Genomic DNA, 23,658 nt, shown 5'->3' with positions numbered 1-23,658 from the left:
GAAAGTGACTGTGACCAAAATGGCCTTTTGTGGTGATACACTGTGGCTTTATTTTGCATTTAACAAGCTCTTGGTATCATGGGGTGAGAGGAAAGAGGATGTCCCGGTGCAAGAAGAATGCTAGTTCTTGAGCTTGCAGCAGTCAGTAAGAAATTTCTGTTTCATTCCTCTCCTTTCCAGGTGTGACATCTGTTGTATCACCTTTCGTACTCATCGGGGCCTACTGCGCCACAATGCAGTTATCCACAAGCAGCTTCCCAGAGATCCCATGGGAAAGCCCTTCATTCAGAACAACCCTTCAATTCCAGCAGGCTTCCACGACTTGGGATTCACGGACTTCTCGTGTAGGAAGTTCCCCCGCATTTCTCAGGTACTCTCTGTTCTTGGTAGCTTTAGGTGCCAGCTGCTACAGTGCTTATCTGATGAGGTCGTTCAAAGACTCATCCTGCATGCAGAATATTTTGTGGAAGGTACTTCACCACTGTTCGTGTAGGCTTTAAGCACTTCATGCCTCTCCCTTTTCTTTTTTCATCTAAAGAATATTGGCACTGGGTAATGTGCCAATAACATTACAGTTATCCACTGTAATGGCTTTTTCACCATTACAGTGGATAGCTACCAATGTAAAGATGTATAAAAAATTTTCAAGGAAAACTTTGATCATATTAGTTCCTTGCCCCTTTGAGCATACCAGAAAATCATACATCTGAAATCAACAGAGAGTACACATGGTAAGGAAGACATTATTTATTTTAGTTTACTCTAACAAGGATGTAGTTGGGGTATGAAAGATTTTAACACAAAAAACTTTGAGCAGTCACCTTACTAACTAAACAGTGACATCTTCAGTGATTTTCTGACAAAACACTCCACAGTGTTCCTCATGTAAGGTTTGAGGGACGGTGGATGGGGAAAGTCAGGGAGGTAGTCTGTAAATATTTTTCTGAGAGCCATAAACATTTCTGTTGGGTGATGTGATTCCTCCCGCTGTCAAATCTTGCCTATCCTAGTTTTGGTCTGGATGAAGCTGCATTATCTATTAGAAAATCTACAGCAAATCCACCTGGACCATGCTTAGTTTCTGCACTTTTCTTACTCTTCTGGGGTTAAAACATTGATTTCTAACTCTTCTGACTGCAAAGTGGTAGACTTGAAATTTGCTGCTGGGCTAGGGGTGCATGTCAGTCTTTCTGTCAGTCTGTTACAGTTTTTGTATAAAACTTAAAATATCAAAAGAAAGAACTTTTTAAACAAACTTTATTTCTTTTGTAATTAATGACAGACATTTAAAGTTATTAAGGGATTTGAATGTTGGTATTTTCCTTTTGTAATAATTTTGCTTGCACTGTGAGAGAAGATTTATAAAGTATTTAAAGTCTGTAAAGATCTTGCCAGCCCTTTACTAGTATTTTTCTTGGGAGAATAAATGTAATCAGACTTCCCTAACCAAAAACCACTCTACTTTAAGCTCTGAGTTTCATTGATTTGCTTTTGGGGGATTTTATTTTGGTTGGTTTACATTGGTTCATTGGTTTAGCTTCTTGGATGCCTTTTTTTTTATTTTTCTTTTTTTTTTTTTTCTTTTCTTTGCTCCTGGTTTCTTTGTAGTAGAGCTAAATGAGATGGTCTACTGCCTGGCTTCCTTGCTGTGTAGTACGCTGAGGCTCCTGTCCTGTCAATGACACAAGAGAAGTTTCTAATAGGGAAATTTAGGATGGAAAAGAATTTGAGAGCCTGAATAACCTTCTGAAGGAGTTTACTTTTGTAGAAGGGAACCTGGGGAGAATCAGCTCCTAATTCAGTTACACCCCTTAAGAGACTAAAAGCTGTGAAGTGGGAATATCTTCAGGCCGGGTAGGGGAGGGCTGCTGTAGACCTCATAACTTAGTCAGTGGAAGAGAGAGTGAACTGTTTGTGTTTTGCAGCAGCTTGTGATGCCTTTCCAGGTTGAGATTCCTACTCTAAATATTTTTGCATGTCTTGCAGGTCTGGTGTGAAACAAATTTGCGAAGGTGCATCAGTGACTTCCATCGATTTATTTGCGAGATGTGTAACAAGGCATTCCCCATGCTTTCGGCACTCAAACTGCACACAGAAACTCACGTGGTGGATCAGGGAAAAGACAAGCACAAGCCACAGTCCACAACCCCACCCGGTGAGAGCCCAGACCAGAAAGTCTTCATGGCATCCTTGGGCCTACAGTACACCAAAGACATCAAGCCTGTCAAGCAGGAGGACAATACACAAGACGAGGTCCAAGAAATGCGGCTCAGAGCTCTGAAGAGTAACCTACCTCAGGAACCTGGCAGCACCAGTCTGCTCAGCCTCTCTCCTCTGGAAGCTGCCTCCATGGGAGGGTCATTTTCAGTCCTTCCCCCTACAAAAGAAAACATAAAGCTTCTCTCATTGCAGCCTTTCCAGAAGGGTTTTATTATCCAGCCTGACAGCAGTATTGTGGTGAAACCCATCTCCAATGAGTCTGCCATTGAGCTGGCAGACATTCAGCAGATCTTGAAGATGGCTTCTTCTGCTCCTCCTCAAATCAGTCTTCCTCCACTTTCTAAGGCACCTTCTGTCCCCGTGCAGTCTATTTTCAAGCATATGCCACCACTGAAGCCAAAGCCTTTGGTAACGCCCCGAACAGTTGTCGCAACCTCTACGCCTCCTCCTCTTATCAGTGCCCAGCAAGCCTCCCCTGGCTGCATCAGCCCAAGCCTCCCACCTCCCCCTCTGAGGCTGATCAAGAACTCGGTGGAATCTGCCTCCAGTTCTCATCTCCCCCAGCCAGGAGCCAAATCAAGTCCTTCCTCGCAGCTGCTCCTCCAACCCAAAGTAGAGCCGTTAACTCAGCACGAGATGAAGACACAGCTGGAGCAGGACAGCATCATTGAAGCTCTCCTGCCTCTAAGTATGGAAGCCAAGATCAAGCAAGAAGTCACAGAAGGAGAACTCAAAGCCATCATCGCAGGGGCAGCGAACAAGAAGACCCCTACCATGAGGAAAGTTTTGTACCCCTGCCGTTTCTGTGACCAGGTGTTTGCCTTCTCTGGTGTCCTGAGAGCTCACATCCGTTCTCACTTAGGTATTTCCCCGTATCAGTGCAACATCTGTGACTACATTGCAGCTGACAAGGCAGCGCTGATCCGGCACCTGCGGACGCACAGCGGGGAGCGGCCTTACATCTGTAAAATCTGCCACTACCCCTTCACGGTGAAAGCCAATTGTGAGAGGCACCTGCGAAAGAAGCACCTCAAAACCACCAGGAAGGATATCGAGAAGAACATTGAATATGTCACCAGCAATGCTGCAGAGATGGTGGATGCCTTCTGCTCACCAGACACGGTGTGCAAGCTGTGTGGAGAGGACCTGAAGCACTACCGGGCCCTCCGCATTCACATGAGGACGCACAGCGGCTGCCAGAAGAAGAAGCCGTTCGAGTGCAAGGAGTGTGGCACGGCCTTTTCAGCCAAGAGGAATTGCATTCACCACATCCTCAAGCAGCACTTGCATGTGCAGGAAAAGGAGATTGAGAATTACATCTTAATGGTGGACTGCAGTGCCCAGGAAAGCCAGACAGACCCTTCTTTATTGGATGACAGCACTTATATGGACCACAAGCCCATGACGCCTTTCCTGGAGCCACAGAACGGCTTCTTGCTGGGAACATCATCTCACGTTTCCATCAAACGTGAGCCTGTGGGCAACTTCCCCATGGATTTTGATGAGCCTTTGGATTTCTCTCAGAAAAGCAAAAGCCTGAGTGCTGTGCAGGTGAAGCAGGAGAACCTGTTCGGTTCATCTCTGTCCCTTTATGACTGTTCCATGGAGCCTATTGACCTGTCCATCCCCAAAATCCTGAAGAAGGATAAAGATGATGTCCCCTGTGAAGCCAGGAATCAAGAGCTGGCTGCTTCTGGGAACAGTGATATGGCCTACAACTGTCTGCAGTGTCCTTTGGTTTTTAGTGCCAGTGGGAACTCAGAAACAAACAGGGGTGTCAGACATCCCCAGCCACTAAAAGGTTCGTTGCATTTGACTGTCCCGATCATTTCCCCGGCTCTCCCTGGCAATGCTGCCTTGCTGAGACCCCTGAGGCCTAAACCACCACCACCACCTCTCTTGCCAAAGCCTTCAGTAACTAAAGAGCTGCCACCATTGGCTTCCATTGCACAGATCATTTCATCTGTATCTTCTGCTCCCACTTTGCTGAAAACGGAGGCTGCAGACGCCAGTCCCAAGGCAGTGAGCAGCTCTGCTGGGTGTGACAAATCAGGGAATGCCAAAGCTAAAGTGACAATCGTGAGCACCATTCAGAGAGACTCCGGCCTGCCCAGTGACCTGTCTCAGGCTTGTGATCCAGAGCAGTCTCCTGTTGCTGATGCTGGGTTGACTAAGAAAAGAGGTAGAAAGAAAGGAACGAAAAACAAGCCCAAACTTAACAGTAGTGTGGATCTGGAGTCAAGTGGGGAATTTGCTAGCATAGAGAAGATGCTGGCTACCACAGACACTAACAAATTTAGCCCATTTCTGCAGTCCACTGACAATTTCAAGGAAGAAAGTGGCAGAAATGGAACAAGTGAGGATGAGAAGGAAACTGCCAAGGATAAGCTGCTGAGAGGGAAGAGGAACGCTTACTCAGACTGCCTGCAAAATATTCCCTGTCCTTACTGTCCTCAAGTCTTTCCATGGGCAAGTGCCCTGCAGCGGCACATGCTCAGTCACACAGGTAAGAGTGCTCATGGCTCACAGTAGGTTGTAGCTCCTGAGGTTTTTCCCCATGGAAGGGCCTCTCCATGGAGGAATCTTCCTTTCTCTGATGTCTGAGTTGTATTTTCCTTTATTATTTTGCTAATCCCTAGCTGTTGCTGTTGCACAGTGGTGCACTGTGATTTTTCAGAAATGGAATAATCTCTGTGTCTGAGTATCAGAGGGTAAATAAAACCGTTAATAAGCATTTGATTTCAGTGGCATAATTTAGTGTAGCTGGAAAGAGGCTCAGGTTTCAGTTGTTTCGTTATTATTTTCTTGTCTTGAAGGGGAACATGTTGAATATTTAATTGTGCCTTATGTGGTTTATTTGTCTGCTTCTCATGGCTGTTTGTTGGCATCAGTAATGATAGAAAAGATCTCTAAAAATGAGAGACGATAAGTGTAGAACTGTGGCAGGAAAATAAAATAATATAGTGCTTAGCATTTTTTTTTCTTGTGGTGGCTTTTATTTAACAGATCAAAGGAGGATATGAGAAACTGCTCATCCTGAGCATTACGTAATAGCTTGCCTCTAGGAAAAGTTTCTCCCCAGAGCTAGACAACTGAAGGTGGGCACATGCCCTAAGGTGTGGAGATGTGTATGGAATCTCTAGCCTTGTGCTGCTGTGTAAGTAACCTCAGACCTGATGTAAACAAAAGGAGGAATTGGGTAGGGAGATTTATTCTAGGTCTGGGGTTATTTTTTGTTCTTCACTATAAAGGAAATACTGCATTGAATGCTGTGCTGATTTGAAGTTCCCTCATTCTTCCACCCACACTGTAATAAAGTAATTAGTAGATTCTCATCCTGCTCTGGAGGGAGAGGGCAAAGCTCTACTTGCTGTTGTGCCCTTCAAAGTCAGTCACAGTTGTTGATATTATTTACTTCATTATGCATCTCAGCTCCTGGCATAAATAATAAAAATTAGGGATGTTTATAAGAAACATAGGGGATTTGAGTATGGCCTTATAAAAGTTAGCACTTTTTTTGCTGCTTTTTTTTTTTTTTTAAGGAAATGAGGTTTCCTGAAATGACTGTGCTAAAGAGGGAAACCTGAAAAGGTAAAAGAGGTTAGCTAAGGGGTTTAAAGGGAATCTGAGCTGTGGAGTAGTCCCTATTACAGTTTGCTTTGGGTGACACGAGGACATAACTTGAAAGGTATCAGTGCAACAGTGAGGCTATTGTTTTCTGGTCCTCAGAGACCAAATTATTTCATCTTATTAAGCATACAGTTTACTTTGTGGTGAAGGAGAGCGCTTTACTCATATCTCAATTGTTTTCCAACACCCTGGTCTCCAAAAAAAATACATAGTTACTGAAGAACTGTTCATGAGACAGAAGACAATAGAGAGGCTTTTCCCAGACTAAGAGGTTTGACCTGCTTATTGATGGCAGACTCCCAAGGCAGCAGCACTGGTGTAAACCCTTAATGAAGACAGGAAAATTCACTCAGCCATGAATTATACTGGTAAAACTTACGACCACCAGGCTTGGAAGGAGGCACTGTCCTTTTAGAAAGCCTGTGCTGGAATCCCCATGAGGAGAGCAAGCAATTGTGGCCATAAGAGGACTAAATCCTCACCACAGATACAGGATTTTTGGTGATACTAGAGCAGTGGCAGTAATCACATTCCAGTTGGTGTGCTCTGGCACTGATAATACTGAGCTCTTTTGTAATCATCATCTCGATGTTGAGAGAGACTTCTTGCTGGAGAACCACCCCACACCAAGTCTGGTCTAGCCTTGGGGCATCTGCCTTCAGATGGCATGAGTGTTTTCTTTCTAAACTGGTAGTTTCCAGCAGCTCCCCTGTGGCAGAAGTGTCCATGGGGCCTGCTGGAGGGGAAGGGGAAAGCTAAGCTAGGAAGGTGGAGGAAATTTTGGCCAGGGAGGTGGTGCCAAAGCAAGCCTGAGGATTGCATTCAGGTGGAGCAAGCCCTGTGTTTTTGTGGTGGGTGTCAGGTGCTGGTGGCATGCAGGGAGTTTGGCAGCTCTGTGGTAGATGCAGCAGTTTGTTGGCTTTATCTTCTGGATGGACAAACTGGTTTTCTTGTGGAGAAATCAACAGTGTTGTAGTACGGCACAGTGTCCCTATCCCCACCTATTGCACAGGCAGATAACTTGTGACTTGTCAGATAGTTCTGTTTTTTAAAATTAGTTAAGAAACAAATCTATTTGCTAATCTTTGTAAAGAGAAAAAGAGAACTTTATTATTGTCTGTGTTTGATGGCCGCTCCCTGACCTGGGCAGAGAAAGGATGAACAAGCTAACATGAATGGGATAGATGAGATTCCTAGTGATCTGCTTCCAAACTGCATATGTTGGGTATGTGATCCATAGGCAATCACAGCAGGCAAGCTGACCATTTAACACTGCTACAAAAAAAACTCCAAAAAAACTCAAAGCAGTTGTTTGAGCTAAAAAGCAGCACCTAGCTCCTCTGTATCTGTTTATAAGAAAGTTGTTATTGAGGTAATTCATGTAAGTGGTCTAAGTTAAGATGAGGAAAAGGTACATAATTCTGAGCATATAAGTGCTGTCTGTATATTATGAGTTTTGAACTGCTGTATCCATACAGATGTAAGAAGGTTTTTGCAAGTCTGTCATTCATGTTCAATAAAATTTCAACACAGAGGCCACCTTCCATGTGGTGTCAAGATGCTATTTCTCTTTTGTGAAAGTGCAAAAATGCACATGCTACCAGTGGCCCACATCCCTCATGCAACCAGAAGTGTCTCTCAGGGAAGTTTTTGCCCTGCTGAACCTTGCCTCAATACCACTGTGTGTTTGGTTTTTTTAAACTCATAAACATTTCCATGAAGAAGCATACACCTTCCTCAGTGTTTTTTTTTATTTTAATAGTGAGCTCACAAGTGGAACACTGGGAATTTGGCATAGCTTGGTTTTATACAGTGCCTAATGCAGTAACCGTGTTTTGTTTGAACATGCTCGAACACTTGCTTTTAATACTTTCCTTCTTTTGATGTCTTTAATGTATAATTTACTTTCCTATGTTCAACATGGTTTGCTGCCTTTTTTTTTTTTTTTTTTTAATTCTCAGAATTGTGACTAAGATGTGCCCTGCAGGTGATGCAGCTGGTTTTGCTCCTTTTTATAGGATGCAGATCAGACTAGGTACAGTATAAAATTACAGTAATGGTTGTTTTTAACCACCAGTTTGTTATAGATACCCTAATCTGTTTGCAGAGAATGACTTGAGAATATTTTCAGAGGGTTACTGGCAGATCGTACTTGGCCCAAGATTAAATTTTGGAAAAAGCAAAATTTAATGGCAGAGGAGGTTTTTTGATTTTGCTTTGTTTTGCTGCTACAACAGGAACAAACCATCCAATGAAATATCTCTAAAGAAAATAAAGGAATAAATAAATAGAAAATTCCTACATCTAGCCCATGAACTTGAATGTTTCCCATTGATTGGAGGTCTCAAGTCACCAAAAAAAAGGACATTGAGGCAGTTTTATTCTTTGCTTTTATGATTTAAATCAAAGTAAAATTGTAAACATCTTTATTTTGCAACATTTGTAATTACCATGGTGAATAACATGTTTCTGCTAGCAGTGGCAGGAGATACCTTGAGGACTGATCTTACATGCTTTGATTATTCAGGTGACCCTTAATACTGAAAAAGACATTCTTCCAACAGTTGGCTACTATGAAATGTAGCCAGACTAGGCTAGTCCTGCCATGCTGCTAAACAAAATTTACAGTCAGTCCCAAGTCAGTATTTAGGCACAGATGTATTTTAATACAACCCATGACTATTCATATGGAAAAATTTAATTAAAAAATCAAATCACATTGACTTGTTAGGTTACCTTCCAGTGAGTAAATGTATTTTATCAGAAGGGCTGTTGCCTTTAAGGGACAAATGAAGAAAGAAGGCAGAGAAAGCTGCTTTTTTGGAAAATTCTGGGTTTGTGCCTTTAAAGGTGACATTTTTGGAAAGCACTGCAGCTTCGGGTGGGAGGATTGGAGTTTGCACAGTAAGTGGAATTTTTGTTTGGGTTTTGAGACCCCCAGCTAGGACATCTGTGTGGAAAGAAGTATATTTTATCTGTTGCAAATATTGGTTTGTATGACAAATATTTGATTGATACAAAGATTTTAAATGCTGAAAATATGAGAAAATTGTGACGTGAGATGCAGGTTGAGTTTCAAGTAATTAATCCTTAGCTAATCCTGTCATTGCATGCTTGAAAAGAAATGTGGAAAGGAATTGGGCTACCTTGAAGCAAAAGGATTTCTCCTCGACTTTGTAGTTTTGTATTTGCATTGTGAATGAAGCCAGATAGAAGTGCAAAAAATAGTGATATTTATAGCCATAAATTTATGGGTGAATTAGCAGGCGTCTAAAAGGAAAGAGTGACTTGAAAGCCTACAAAAAAGCAGTACTATGATGCATCTAAAAAGTTGTGTTGACACTGGAAGAAAATGAAGAGAAAGAAACAGCTCCTGAGATGTCTGTGAGATGCAGGGAGTCCCTGGTACGGGTTGAGATGTTAACTAGAACAGAGCCAACTTTCAGAAGATGAAAGTGAGAGAGATACCCACAATGTTGTATCAAAGAGGCTGCTGGCTGTGGCAGGGGGTGGGTGGTGTGCCTGCATTTTCAGGGGTTTTGGGTGTGAGGTGGAAGGTGTGACAGGAGCTGGTCTCCTTTTACAAGTAACTATCCTCTCAAGCTCTTTCTTCATCACAAAGATGTCTTGCAGGATTGCTGTCCTCATTGCACTGTATGATCCTGGCTTTTCTTTCAACTTTTCCTGTGCTTAGTCCCTCCCCTGTTCTAGTCATTTAAATGAATTATAGACATGAAAAACTTTCTCCTAAGGGAAAATAATTTGTTGCTTATTCAACATACGGGCCTTGATTCCACTGAAGTCAGTGGAGAGATGCCCTGTGGCTTTGATGGAAATTGTGTCCAATTCACATAGGTGATAGGCATTTCCAGAGAGAGCCTGCTGTTGAGGAGCTTGCAGTCAGGATATTGTGATTGGTCACCAAGCAATAACAGAGGCAAAGGAAGAAAACCAAGGAAGTTTCTTATTACAGAGCAGGATAAATTCATACATTTTATCTTGCGTCAGGCCAGAAGCCCTTCCCCTGTCAGAAAGGTGGTGTCATTTCTACCAAATCTAGCAGAATTTCCACAAACCTGGAGTTGCCAGCTGCTACCTGTGGAGAAATGTGCTTATCCCCCAGCCTAAGGAAGAGGATGTTGGATCTTACAGTGGTACACACACTTTTTCCCAGCTGTTCAGAACACCAAGGCAAAGTTGTACTTGGATGGGCTGAACGCTGCAGACAAGCAAAGCATAAGAATGTGAGAAGTGCCCTTCCACATTGGAGCAGTGGTACTCTGGTCTCCACTGGTAGCAGGAGGATGTGCTCTTTAGTGTGAGCATGTGGACACAGCCACTTCCTCTGGCCTGTTGCTCGTAAAGCTCTATCAGCATCCACAACTGCTTCCTTAGGGTTGCATGTTTGAAGATGCATCCCTGCCCACTCCCTTTGCAACCTGTCTATGGAGCTGCTGTCTGCAGCTCCTTCCAGTTGTTTTATGAACCTGCTGATGCAGTCTGGTTTTAATTTGGCTGCTGCTGCAGGCCATGTCAGTGATCCTGGAGAGACATCAGCGATGGCTTTGAGTCCTGCTGCCTGGATGTACCTGCAGTACTGTGCTCAGCATCACAAAGGTACACTTTAGATTGCATTACCTTGTGTTCATCTGCACTGAAGCTCACCTGCCGTCATACCTCCCTCTGTCTTGTCAGTAGTGAAAGAGGTTGGCTGTCAGATCATGCTGGGCTTTATTGTAGACAGGTGAGTGGCGTTCAGCCAGAGAGGAGGAGCTGACACAAAACCAAGGGTGAGCACAGTCACTCTGTGCTGACCAAATGGGACGGGTGCAAGAAGGAAGCTCAGCAGATGGTGGTACATGCCCCTTGTCTGAAAACTGCTTGCACAAGGGAGCTGTTGCTCTAAGTTATTCACACCTCCAGTACAGACAGCGTCACTTTGTGTCACTTTGAGTTGGTTTCATGGGAAAATTGTTGGAAGTAACAAACTTGAAAGCAACAAGAAGTTGGCTCTGCACGTCAGGGTAGTAATAAATGAGTTATTGCTCTCAACCTTAGGGTAGCTGCTGATCAGATTGCACAGAGTGTGCACAGGATTTTTCTCTTACATCCCCATGCACCAGTTTGTTTGGGAAAGTCTGCTGTCTTGCCAGCCTCTCTCATCCTTTCTGCTTCTTTTAATACAGCAGGTTGCCTTGCAGTGATTCAAATGTGGTAATACAGGTCTCAGTAGTAGTCTGGCTTTGCAATCTGCCGTGCTGGGGACCTGTTACGACATGGTTTGATCTTGCCTATCATGAAGAGACTAAGTTTCCTTGTTACCATGCTAACAGCCTGTAACTTCAGAGGGCTGTAGCACGGTGTCTGCAGTGTCATGTGGGCCCATCCTGCCTATGCCGACAGCAAATGGCTACAGCCTGAGAGAGGAAGACTCGTGTTATCACATGATCCCCTCCAAGAACAAAAGTCTGCAGGAAAGGCTCTGAAAGTGCTCACCTCTGACAATTTTCCTGGCAGAATAAAACTGAAATGTCCTACTTGAGTCGACTGAAGACTTTCTTTATAGTCAGAGGGGTCCTAAAGCAGCTCAGCTGTTTGGTGGTGTGAGGAAGCAAGCATTTCTAAAGCTGCTGGACGAGCACTGGTGCAGCACGTAGGTGGGTAGGACTTGGGTGCAAGGTAGATGTTCTGAGCAGCTGGCGCCGGGCTGGTCAGAGTGGTTCGACCTGCCCCCGGCAGACAGAGCCCTGGGCCATGGTTGGATAACACAAAGCACTTATTGGCAGTACTGGCTCGACCTGTTCCCAACTGTTCATCCCTGCAGCTGTAGCTGACCCAGCTGCCCAAAAAAATTAAAAGGGCAAGGGGAGGGACTGGTAGTCATGAGATCAGTTCCTGGATCTGGCTGGCAGTACAGCCCTAAAGGAGCACATGGATGCAGCTGAGGTGTGGAGCTGGCATCATCTCCTGGGAGGCACTGGGGGATAGATGCTGTTGAAATTGGCTTTGTTGTCAGTGCGTTGTGTCTTGAAATAGCAGCTTTAGGCATTGAGGAGGGAGCTCAGATCCGATAGTGCCCACAGTTATAGTTACCACATGCACTTTATAGCACAGCTTAGCGTTTGTAACTGGCTTCACCAAGCGGTGGTTAATCTCAGTTCAGAATCATTCAACAGCTTTGGACTTGTGGTCTCCCTCCATTGTCCAAGAAAAAGGAGTTTCCAAATCCTTTGGAAGTGGAAGTAAACTAAGAATTTGAAACCGTGCTAAGTTTAAAATGAGGTGGTTTCTTTTGGTGGGTAAGCAGCATGCTCAGGGCTCACGTGCAGAGTACTTGTGAGGGCTGTCCTTGGAAGTGAGTGGTCATCTGGATTTCACTGTATGCCCAAAGGAAAGGGAATGAAAGGAGATGCTTGGATGGTGTTTGGTCAGCCGTAAATGAAGCAAAGCTTTAGGATGAGGTGTAAGACAGGAAGTGCAATTCAATAGAGTGTCACTGGGAAGAAGTTTATAGGGGGTTTCTTTTGGTCCTGTTTTAAACCAAAACAAAAACAGGATGGTGTTTTAGAACAGGATTCAGAGATGAGGAGACTGTGTAAGTGATAGGGCTTGCTCATATCTATGCTACATGGGGAGGAAGGGAATGGTCTGAAATGCCTGAAGCAAACTGAGGGCATTTCCCCCAGCTCACAGCATTCAGGCCAGCAGACAGCTGTCCTGGCAGAGAGGCATACAAGGAAAATGTGCAATGTGGAGCAGCTTAATTAATTGCCCACTTTCGTCATGTTAAAGCAGCCCTGCCTTTGTCTCCTTAGGGCTGTCTTAATGCTCCCCTCTTGCAATAAAATACAGTTGACAGAGATGTAGGATAGGAATGGGGTAAGGGATTATCTCTTACATAATGGAGAAAGAGAACTTAATAAGGAAAGATCCCTTTCGTAAAGAGACTTGCCCCTAATGTGAGAGGGTCGAACACAACTGCTCTGTGTTAGCTAGACAAATATTTACAAAGTATACTCAACAGTGAATTTTCTGATTAGCATTTAGCAGAACTCATCTTTGCTCTAGATATCTGCACACTGTGATCCCTCCAGAAATCATGTGAGCCCTGGGTATAGTGGGGGACTTTTTCCAAACTGTTCTAGCTGTCTGTACCTCTGAACTACATTTGTGGGTATTTCTTAGAGGACAAAGGGCTTGAAATCGTGTTTTCAGTGTCAGGCAAAGTTTAACAGCTGCTCTAGAGCCAGAGCTCAGGGTAAAGCAGGAGTCATTTGCTGCTGGGGTTGGCCTGGGTGCTAGAGCTGTTGTATGAAGGTACTGAGGAGATGGTGTATAGCCTGCTGGCTGTATTGGCAGCTCTACATCAGACTGCCTTTCTGCTGAATGGTGCAATCCATCATAAGCTCATAGTGTGGGCTTTGCCCCTGCTACCTTAAATGCAGATTTCCCCATGGTAGGTGCAGTCAGAGCTAATCCTGAAAACTTTTCATCATGACTTCAGCTGCTCTGTTGAAGATACTGGGGAATCATAGTGTGTGTTAAAGACAGAAAGTGTTTTTTCCCAGAATTGTTTTTCTTTTTCCCCAGACATTTTCAGTTCCATTTACTGTAAATAGTCCTTTTCTAGCTTGAATATTTTCATTTGACAAGGCATGAAGACACAGTTGAAGCTCTCTCAACCGTGTGAGGGATGATTAAATATTTAACTTGAGTGTTTGCAGGTGATGTAATGAAGGTGGCTGAATTTTTGTTATTTAGAATATTTACAATAAAAATGGATGAAGATAACGCCCAAAATTTTTCAAGTGGATTCTCTGGGTTTAAAAGATGTTCTCCAGTTCATGAGTGGAAGTAGAAGCAGCATTGTGTGTGTGAGTCCAAAAAATCCCAAATTTACTATAACTGCTACCACCTAGTGGTGGCTGCCTCTATTGTAAAATACAAAACAAGCTGGGGTTATTTCAGTTAATGTAGGGAAGATAGTAAATCATCAGCTCATCTGACTGATAATGCCAACTGCTTGTACCATATCCATTTCCCGTGGTCTGTTTACTCCAATTTTGAGGATTATTTATGTGATGGGTTTTCTAACTCTTCTCTTGGGATGTTAGGAATATTTGTCAATAAACACTTGCTTTAGCACCAAAATGTTTTTCATTACCTCCTGTTTTGTCTACTAACTTTGTAGCGTCTCAAGCTCTAGTCTCTATTCCACCATAGTTCCAGGAAAAAATAAAACCATGTATAAAAAGAATCGTGCCAGCAAGCTCCCCACCTTGATCTGTATCTCCTCTTTCATCTGAAATTGTTCACATTTGGTGTCCCTCTTCATAATTTGGTTTGCATATGTAGGGAAGCAATTCCCTCCTCTTTCTTGCCACCAATAAAAGATGAAGTGGATTCTTCTGACTGGGCCGACAAAAGACTGCTACTTGATTTGTAAATAGACTTCAGCAAAACAGTCTTGTCTTTCCACATGATTTTGGCTACATCTATATAGTGGTTTCTTTCATGCAAGCGGAAAAGTTTTTGGATTCTCAGATGGAGTCCTTGAGGTTTAGCTTATGAGTACATCTCATGAGAAGTTGTTTTTTTTCCCAGGAGCTGACGAGGCAGCAGCTGAGTTACCAGTGGTTTTTTGTCACCTCCTTCCGTATGTCCTTACTTCCCTGCTCTTCTCCTCTTTCTCCCTTATCCTGCACATCTTTTTTGACTCTGGTGTCAGAATTGAGATCTTCAGATAGTGTCACCTTCTTCTCTTCATTTTGGGGGAGTGACACACTGGTTGCACACGACAAGGTAACGTGTGCTGCTCCTGTGGTTGCTGAAGAAGTAGCAGTGGGTGGGAGCCTTGAGAAGCGGATTTCTCTGCTCTTGTCCTCTTGATTCACCAAGTGTAAATTCTGTGGGGTAACAAGTGGACTGGAGAGCATTTTACAGCCTCAGTAAGTGAAAAATGGGAAAGGGGCAAAAGAAACAGCAGGCCTTTCCTGTGCATCCTGTTTCTTTCACTGCCTGGAATCGAGTGACTGCTCTGCAACATAAATCAGCCAAATTCTGGAGATGGGAATTATCCATGTGAGAGGAGCTCTGTCTTGTTGGAGGGATGTTTGTCAGGATTTGAAGGCTCAGTCAAAATCCTCCTCCTTGTGTAAGATAGAAGCCTGCTGGAGCTGTGTGGCCAGCAGGGTTTCTGTTGCTACAGTGGGCATGTAAGAAGGCAGAAAACAGTAGTGTAGGCCAGGCCTAAGCTCTGCTGGAGTGGATGAAGCAGCTGCCAGTGCAAGACTACCCTAGCAGCCATTTCTTGCACTGCAAGAGAAGTCTCACACTGGACCTGGCCATTTGTCTTCACAACCATTGTGTTTACCACACACCTTTACAGCTTCCCTGCTGCTATTCCAGTTCATCGGAAGCAGAACTGGGCTGATTCTCACCCATACCCAATAAGGGGTTGCAGGATTTGTGCAAAGCAGCTCACTTTTTCACCAGCTGCAGAACCAACTGCACAGGTTGGAGACAACCACAGAGCAGCTCAGCTAGTCAGGAACTGCTGCTTTACCTGAGTTACATGTATGAAGTTTCCTAAGGGGCCTGTGAAACTCCTTCTTGACAAGGAAAAGGGCAGGTGTGGTTTGTGCAGGGGAGGAGGAAGAGCGCTCCCCCAAGCACGTGCATGTGTCAGCATATCCCTGGCTGTGTCACCACCTGAGCTTTGAATGTTCCTTCAGGGCTGCCGAGCCCAGAGGAGCTTCAGAAGAGAAAGCCTCTGTACATTTGTGTTCCTAGGATCTGGAGTGGGCTTTGCCCTTTGTGAAGGCACATTGTTTAAACTTAAGGGTTTGTTTTTCTTGATGTTGACCTCATCTGTTTGCCTGTGCCAGTACATCACTTACCTGTGGACCACCTATCCCTTGAAGTGTTTTTCTCTTGTACACCAGGAAATGTAGTTGTAGGCCACACATGCAAGAACAGAAAAACAGCTTGGAAGAGGCCCGGGGCACAGAGGAGAGGAAAGAAGGAGATAGAATTCAAGTACAATTCACTGAAGAATGAGTATACTGAGAATATACTGAAGAACGAGTGAGAAAAATAATATATTTTTCCAAATACTAGAAGCAGAAGAAGAAAAAGTTGTGGAAAAATTGGAAAATCATGAATGATATATGTCATTGAATGTTGAAGTTGGGACTTCTGTATTGAGAGATATAATGGTTTTGGCTTGCTCTTACCTTTAGTGCCACCCATGCATATTCTCCTCACTCACCTTGCTTTTGATGTTTCATGTTGAAAAACAGGAAAAAAATCTCCCTCTGCATGCACTGTTTTCTGTTTGGTCGATAAAGAGTTACAGAACATCTCTCTGGGTACGATTAAGAGGAGCTTTTTCCCATCTTGGTTTCCTTGTGCTCTTCACTTATCTCCATCCTAACAGAGCTCACATGGTTTCCTGCCCCTCTCCCCAATGAACCCCCTCTGTGCTGTGCTGTGCTGGCAGCCTTTCTTCAGCCCAACACACATCCATCCCATCAGGGGAGCATTTCCTGACCTCACGGGATGAGACAGGGCAGCCCATGTCTGCTTTCAGACGTCCCCATCCTCACATTCTGTGGCCTTACACACAGATTAGGGCTTGCTTGCGTGTTCTAACGGGCAGATAATTAGATGAGCAATGAACTTTGTGTAATCCACTGTCTCTGTAAACAGATCTGTTCTGATTAAAAGGTGAGATTACTTTTTGTGATAGGTCACTTCTCCCCCTTAAACTCCCCCAAGAAAAAGTGTACCAAGAATTGCACACTATTAAGTGATCACTTGCTATCCCCAGAAACACTGCTTCACTTAGACATTTGTTTAATGGCCATTTATTATCACTATTGAGAGGAGATGGGCCCAGTGCAAATCATGTTGCAAGACTACATTCAAACTAACAAGTGCCTGAGAACCATCTTCTTATCTTCTGTTTTTACTCCTTGCTTAGGGAAGAAGCCTGTAATAGAAAATCTGGGCAGTTTGGAGACATGTTGTACTGTGCCAAACAGAGAACTTGCACTGCTCTCCTAGTTTCTAAATCTCTGGAGTTACTCAGCAGCTATCGTTCTTGCAGATGAATGTTGAAATGCCGGCTGGGTTGTGGGCTCCCTTTGCTGCTTGCTGTCAATAAGCAGGAGGTGGGATGCAGGACTGAAAGGAAAGTTTCAGCTTTCAGAAAGCACCACTCGCGAACTTCGTGTCCTGGAACAATTCCTGGGAAGTGGCACTGGGGATGCAGTTACATCAGCAGCAGCTTTGGCCTCCAGAGCCTGACCAGATTATTTCCTATTTACTAATGCACTATTTGTGTGGAGCTTGGAAGGAGTACAGCTCCAGCCCTCTGTTCTCCTTAAGCACCTTACCTGTGTCAGTTTTTTGGACATATGTTACATCTTCAGCAACATTAATGCTGCAGACAGGTAAATAAACAGAGGACACCATTAAGGACCACATCTTAGGTAATTTTTGTCTTCTTGTGAGGTAACTGTGAAACAGCAAAGCCTGTTACTCTCCCTTGGCTTTATGCTTTGATTCCAAGTGACATATCAGAGACTCAGATGTGGACAAACTTACACATCTTCCACTTTCATGATGCATACCCAATTTTTTAAGCCAACTTTTGTGCTACTAAGTATTGTCTGCACTAAGTATTCACATTTAGTTGTACCAGGTGGTAGCATGAGGCCTTTACATTTCCTTGGAAAAAGGAAATTTCTTGCTACACAAAAATTAGTTTGATAAATATGCGGGTTGCATATTATTTCAATCTGTGTTCATGTTTCTCATACGCAAGTTTATTAGTAATACATCCATGTGTCTCTGGAATGGTCTGTTTCTGATAATGACCTCAGCCCTTCTTCAGTGTGTCAGCATAATGTGTTCTCTGGTTAAAAGTGATTATATTAAAAATTATTGCAGGAAGCTGCTGAGTTTGTGAGTCTGTTTTGGAAAAGAAAGCATTTTGTGAAAGAGTTTGTATCATCTCGTTGATTGGGTTCTGTGGTATTTTAATCTCTTTTCAGCTGTAAGTTGCTGGCCTAGGTCACAGACAAGAGAAACAGATACTGGGATGCTTGATCAGAAGCAGTGCTCCTGGGTCCATGTGCAGGCTCACTGCTGGCACTTGGGAATCCCACTGAAAGTTTCTCTGTGTTTCCTTGCAGAGAGCCAGGCGGATGCAGAGGCACTAGCTACAGGAAACAAAGCCTTGAACCTGAGCTATGGGGAGAAGGAGCAGTCAGAGGAAATGACAGAGCTGCCAGAGAGTGAGCGCGGCCCCAAGGAGGAGCAGAAGGCCGATTCCCTTCTGGCAGAAGAGGATGCTGAAGAAAAAGTGGATGGATATGAAGAGGGCCCTGAGGAAGATTCTGTAAGTAACAAAAGTCTTGACCTCAATTTTGCCAGCAAATTAATGGACTTCAAGCTGGCAGAGAGTGACCAGAGTGCAGGCAGCAGTTCTCAGACTGAAAGGAAACATGCCTGTGAGATTTGTGGCAAAACCTTCAAGTTTGCTGGCACTCTTAGCCGTCACAAAAAGGCCCACATTCGTGAGGACAGAAAGGATGAAAGGAGCAGTGAGGATGAAAGCAAAAGCATTCAGGATGATGCAGGAGCTCCCTCGATGCATGACTCTGGTCTTGAGCAGGAAGAGTCTCCGCTGGACTTGAAGGTAGTGGAGTCTCCTGTGGACTTTGAGGCAACAGGAAAGGAGAATGAAGAGAGTGAAAGCATCTCTGAGGGGGAAGGCACAGAGAGAAAGTCCACTGAGAAGAGCAGTGATGACAAACCAAAGACTGATGGGGCTAAGAGTACTGCAAAAGCAGACAAAAGAAAGAAAGTCTGTACTGTGTGCAACAAGCGTTTCTGGTCTCTGCAAGATCTGACGCGACATATGCGGTCTCATACAGGTAAGAGGAGGCTTGAGGGCAGAACAGACCATGAGGTGTCCCACCAGACTAAGGTGTCTGCTCTGGAGGTGCACAGTTGCTGCTGGCACTTGAGGTTGGAGACACTGCTTTTAGTCCTAAAGGTATCTATCTGCAAGGTGTCTTCTCTGCCCCAGTCCCCCATGCTGCATAAAAAGCCTAGGGAGGGAGCAAGAATTGCAGCCACTGCCTTATTTTCAGCTGCCAAACTATTTTCCCCATGATTGCTTGCAGAGTTCAGAGGTGAGGGCAAGTGTGGAGATCCCTGGGCAGCTTCTGACTCCCTTCTTGCCATGTGTGTGGGGCTTTACTTCTACCCAGTATTTTGAGAAGCAGTGGAGAAACTGTATCATGAGACTTCACCTCTGAGTCAAAGTTTAGAGAGAGAGAGAGAGAAAGAGTCTGGTTTTGTCTGATGATCTGAGCCTAATATGGCTAACATGCTGGTGATGTGTGTGACCTGCTGCTTGGGTGGAAGGCAGAGATCCAGTGGTCACTTGGGTAGGGAAGGTGGAATACAGGTAGTGAAACACTTGCCCAGTGACTTGACTGTGCAGTGGGATTGCTTTATGTGATAGGCAGATTGCAGCAGTGCCTTGCAAATGGCACTTATCCACTCATCCTTATTAAATATGTATTTTACGTGCCAGCAAGCTGCTCTGACGTGGGAAAACTGGTCCATTTGACATTTTGTGTCTTTTGAAGGTTCTCTCTGCTGAAGACAAGATCTTTGCCATTGACAAAATATTTGTGTTGTAATTGACAGTGATTTTTAGAAAACTACTCCAAAGACTAATGCCTGAATAGCTTCAACCCTTCTAAAACATAAATATTCACCTATTGAGTGCAAAACTGACCTGTTTTCTTCTGTCACTGAGCCACATCACTGAGCCACAAGTGAAACACGACAGGTCCCTTTCTAGAGCTTATTTTCATACAAGTGCAGAAGCTTCAGGGAAATGCTGATATCCAAAGTACTGAGCTTTACCCCCAAACCATGTGTGCCCATGGACATTTCCACACTCTCTGTTTTAATTGTTTTCATTGGCTGCTGGGTTATTGTGGGCTTTGTCAGTATGTTTTTTTCCTGTTTGTTTCTCTTTCTTATTTGACACTTGAAGGATGTTTTAACATAGAATAGGTGTGGAACAGGAACCTGGCACAGTGCTTTCTTCAAATTCATAAATGTAACTATGACCTACCCCCACTATCAGATCAACGTTTTTTCAGCTGAGCATTTTGCACCAATGCTGTGGGTTGACTCTTCTCCTTGTCTCCTTCCCACTTGTTCAACTATATTGCCAAAATACTGTCAGGTTGCACATTCCTTATATTTCAGTTTTAATGTGTGAGGTTTATTAAAGATACCTGTAGGGTTTTGGGATTTGTTTACTCAGAAGAGGAACATTTGGGACACACTGAAGTGTGCAAGAAACCTCTGCCTGCCTACCGCGTGTCTCAGTCTGATGCTCATTGGCACAAGATGGTGTCTTGATGGAACTGAAGCGCTGAAAAGTCTCTAAGAGGCACACTTGGAAAGGGAGGACAGGTTGGGGTGGGACCTTTGTTTCTTCAGGGCAGAGAGCACCTTGGGGCAGTGTGCGTGGTTTGTATTTTGGGAGAATTCTGTCTGTGGGGCTGTGGTTGCTTTGTTTTCCAATGAGTTCTTGCTGAGGAAAGTATTCTCTCTCTCCACATGTGTCTCGGGCTGACCTGCATCAGGGAGCCCATGTGGTGGGCTGATTTCATAAAGGCTTTTGAGTTCCAGAGATCAACTGTAAACTTTTTCCGGAAAAGTTGCTGACTAAATTAGGCAGGATGCTGGTGAGAACCTGGTGCTTACGGCCTTCCTCCCTCCTCAGTGCAGGGCCTCGCCAAGCTCGTAGACACTTAGTTCAATGCTCCATTTGTGCCGTGGGCATCTACCTGTATTCCTGCTTGCACTCCATCAGCTAGTTTGCTAGTACAGAAGCAAATAATCTGCATAAACATGATGTTCAATTTGTGAATTTCCGAAGTGCAAAGTGTTTCATGCTGCTTGAAACAAGAGGGAGGCGCATGTGTGACCTCACGGCTGACTTTGTGTTGTCATTCTCTTCCAGGTGAGCGACCTTACAAGTGTCAAACCTGCGAACGGACCTTCACTCTGAAGCACAGCCTGGTCCGTCACCAGCGCATCCACCAGAAAGTGAAAAATGCCCGAAACCACGGGAAGGAGAGCGACAAGGAGGAGACGCAGTCGCGGTGTGGAGAAGACAGCGAGAACGAGTCCAGCCACAGCGGCGCCAACCCCATCTCCGAAAGCGAGTGCGACTCCGCGGGGGGCGTCGGCAGCCACTCATCCCTGGCGGGGAGCCGGAGCGAGCCCCTGGCCGGCACGGTCACGGACTCCCCCTGCGGAGAGGAGAGCGGCGGCGCCTGCCTCGCCGAGCCCGCCAAGAGCGCGCAGAAACACGCGGCAAAGGACCAGGAACCGCGGGGCAGCTCCGAGCACGAGGGGCCCTCGGGTTTCATCCAGGACTTGCTGGAGATGCACAACGCTCCGTCTCCCATGAATCACATCCTGGCCTCTGCCGACAGCGCGCCTCAGCTCTTGGGGGTGGAATGACTTGCCTGGAGGTTGGACCCGTCTCAGCAGGCAAACTGAAGCCAGCAGAGCAAGGTTTCTGGAGGCTGTTTTTGGAAGAGCGACCTTACAGCTACGGGGAAGAGTATGGCAGACTGGACGTGGTGCCATATGCCTTTCAGTATAATAATGCAAGAGACTACAGTATATACTGATTTGAGTGCCTTACTACTTTATTAGATCTTTTGGTATTATAGATTTTTTTCAAAAATGATTTTAATATTTTAAAGAATTATTTGGAGAGGACCCTTTTTCATTTAAGCATTAATGTTACCTTTTGTATTGGTGTGCGTGAGCTTGTTCTTGTATATCTGTGATAGTCGCTGTGTTTGTTCTCTGAGCTGGAAATGGGGCAGTGGGGTGGGAGGCCCTTGGATACCATAGCCAATAACTGGAAGAAAAATGATGTGAATTTCATATGAAATAGTCCGAGGAGATGCAGAGGAGACGTTGATTTATTGTTTTTTTTCTCAGTAGATGTTCTTGCATTTGCCACATGGTGGAGCATTAAGCCTGTTCCAGGCACGAACAACATGGCAGTTGAAGGTGTTCAAAGTGGTTCAAGCCAAAAGCAGGAAACACAAATTAATTTCAACCTCATGCTTGTTTCCACTTTTCAGCATTAGAAGTGGTCTTCTAAATCCTAGGGGTTTTTTCTGGCCGTCACGGACTGAGCGTGTATACAGAGAAGAGTTACATAGCAACGTAACCTATGGAAAATATGCACCCGCTGTTACATATGTTTGATTTGCTTCAGTATATTATTATTATTATTATTTTATTATTATTTTATAAATCCATCAGTTCGCTTGTCTCTGCAGTCAGCAGAAGCCAATGGGCAATATTTGCCCACGGAGATGCGTAGCGCAGCTTGGATCCTGTCTCGGAGTGTTCTTGACTCATCAGATTTCACCAGCTCCTCCTCCTCCTCCTCTTCCTCCTGTTGTTGTTGCAGCTCTTCTACTGTACTTTACATGAACCCCTTCCTCCAAGCGGAGCGTCCCGTGGAGGCCAGCGAGGTACCGTGCCCGTGCGAGCACATCTCCCTCCTTCCCTCCCACCCTCTCTCCCTCCCTCCCTCGCGCTGGGCACGGGCGGCAGCGGAGCCCCGGCTGCGGGAGAGGGGCACCGCCAGTGCCGCAGTGACCTCGCTGCCCTCCCCTCGGTGACGGTCACTCACTCACAGAGCAAAGTTATCCCGTCTTCCAGTGGAAAGCAAGAGAGAAATGCGAGCCTTACCCTCGTCTTGCTTCTGTCGTGTTCTAAGAGCAAGAAAATACTACTGGTGATGAAACTACAGATATACGACATGTTAAAAATAAATAAAATTAATTTAAAAGGAAAAAAAAAAGAAATAAATTCTTCCTGAGATTTTGGGGTTGATGCTTGAAGACTTGAGGTGTGTGTCTAAATTTCATATCAGTAATTTAACCCCTTTAATGCTGGCAGCTGGAATTTCTCCGTATGGCTCCTGTTGCCGGCAACAGGTGACAGACACTCCAGCCTCCAATATTGAAGGGGTTAAACGAAATGTATCCTACTGTAGCTGCGCATTTTTAGGAGTGCCCAGCATTTTTGTTGTTCTTGTCATTGTTGTCGTTATTGTTGTTTGTTAAATGTCCTTCAGTCATGACCTCTGGGACAGACAGAGCCATAATAGCATTGCCGGAGCCTCACTGTGCTATTCCACCACTGCAGCCCCCCAGCCCAGCCCGCACTGTGACCCTCCCTCCTTCCCACCACAGAATTGCTTTTCCTGCTCTCACCAGACATGGAGGAAGTGGGCCTCGGACCCAGTCTATATTATATAATATATATATATCTATATATATCTATATATTAAAAATTCTCTGAAAATTTTCTGGAGACTGAAATCTCACTGTCCAGAATTCAAAGGAAGAGAAATGTTCTTGAGTAATATTCTTGCAAATAGAATAAGAAAAAATGGTTGAGGTATATGTGATTTCTATTTTTTTTTGTGGTTTTTTTTTTTTTTTTTTTTTTTTTAATTTTTAAATAGGGATGTTTGAACCAGTTCAGAAACAAAGCTAATGCCAGATATAGATAAATCAGTCACAACCAATGATTCATTTGAAACTCTACCCAGGTGCATTCTACTTAATTAAAACCAGTTCACGCATCCCTTAAATTGTTATTGCTATTATAATTATAATAATAATAATAATTATTATTATTTTGGGTATTTTTTTGTTTTTGTAA

The 23,658-nt window shown here is 44.4% G+C and overlaps 1 protein-coding gene across 1 annotated transcript in view; it reads left to right on the top strand.

Annotated features, from left to right (window-relative positions):
• The window catches only part of RREB1 (ras responsive element binding protein 1), a 119,579-nt gene extending 97,423 nt beyond the window's left edge, over positions 1–22,156 (top strand). The window contains exons 8-11 of the mRNA XM_058029857.1: positions 181–370; positions 1,987–4,726; positions 18,051–18,794; positions 20,915–22,156. Coding sequence (XP_057885840.1) covers positions 181–370; positions 1,987–4,726; positions 18,051–18,794; positions 20,915–21,420 — 4,180 coding nt within the window. The 3' untranslated portion in view covers positions 21,421–22,156. The remainder of the gene's footprint in view (positions 1–180; positions 371–1,986; positions 4,727–18,050; positions 18,795–20,914) is intronic.
• Positions 22,157–23,658: the final 1,502 nt, after the last annotated feature.

Source organism: Melospiza georgiana, chromosome 1 (genome assembly GCF_028018845.1).
Source record: "Melospiza georgiana isolate bMelGeo1 chromosome 1, bMelGeo1.pri, whole genome shotgun sequence".
Taxonomy (NCBI): domain Eukaryota; kingdom Metazoa; phylum Chordata; class Aves; order Passeriformes; family Passerellidae; genus Melospiza; species Melospiza georgiana.
The sequence above is the reverse complement of the archived record's forward strand: the minus strand, read 5'-3'. Positions and strand labels throughout refer to the sequence as shown.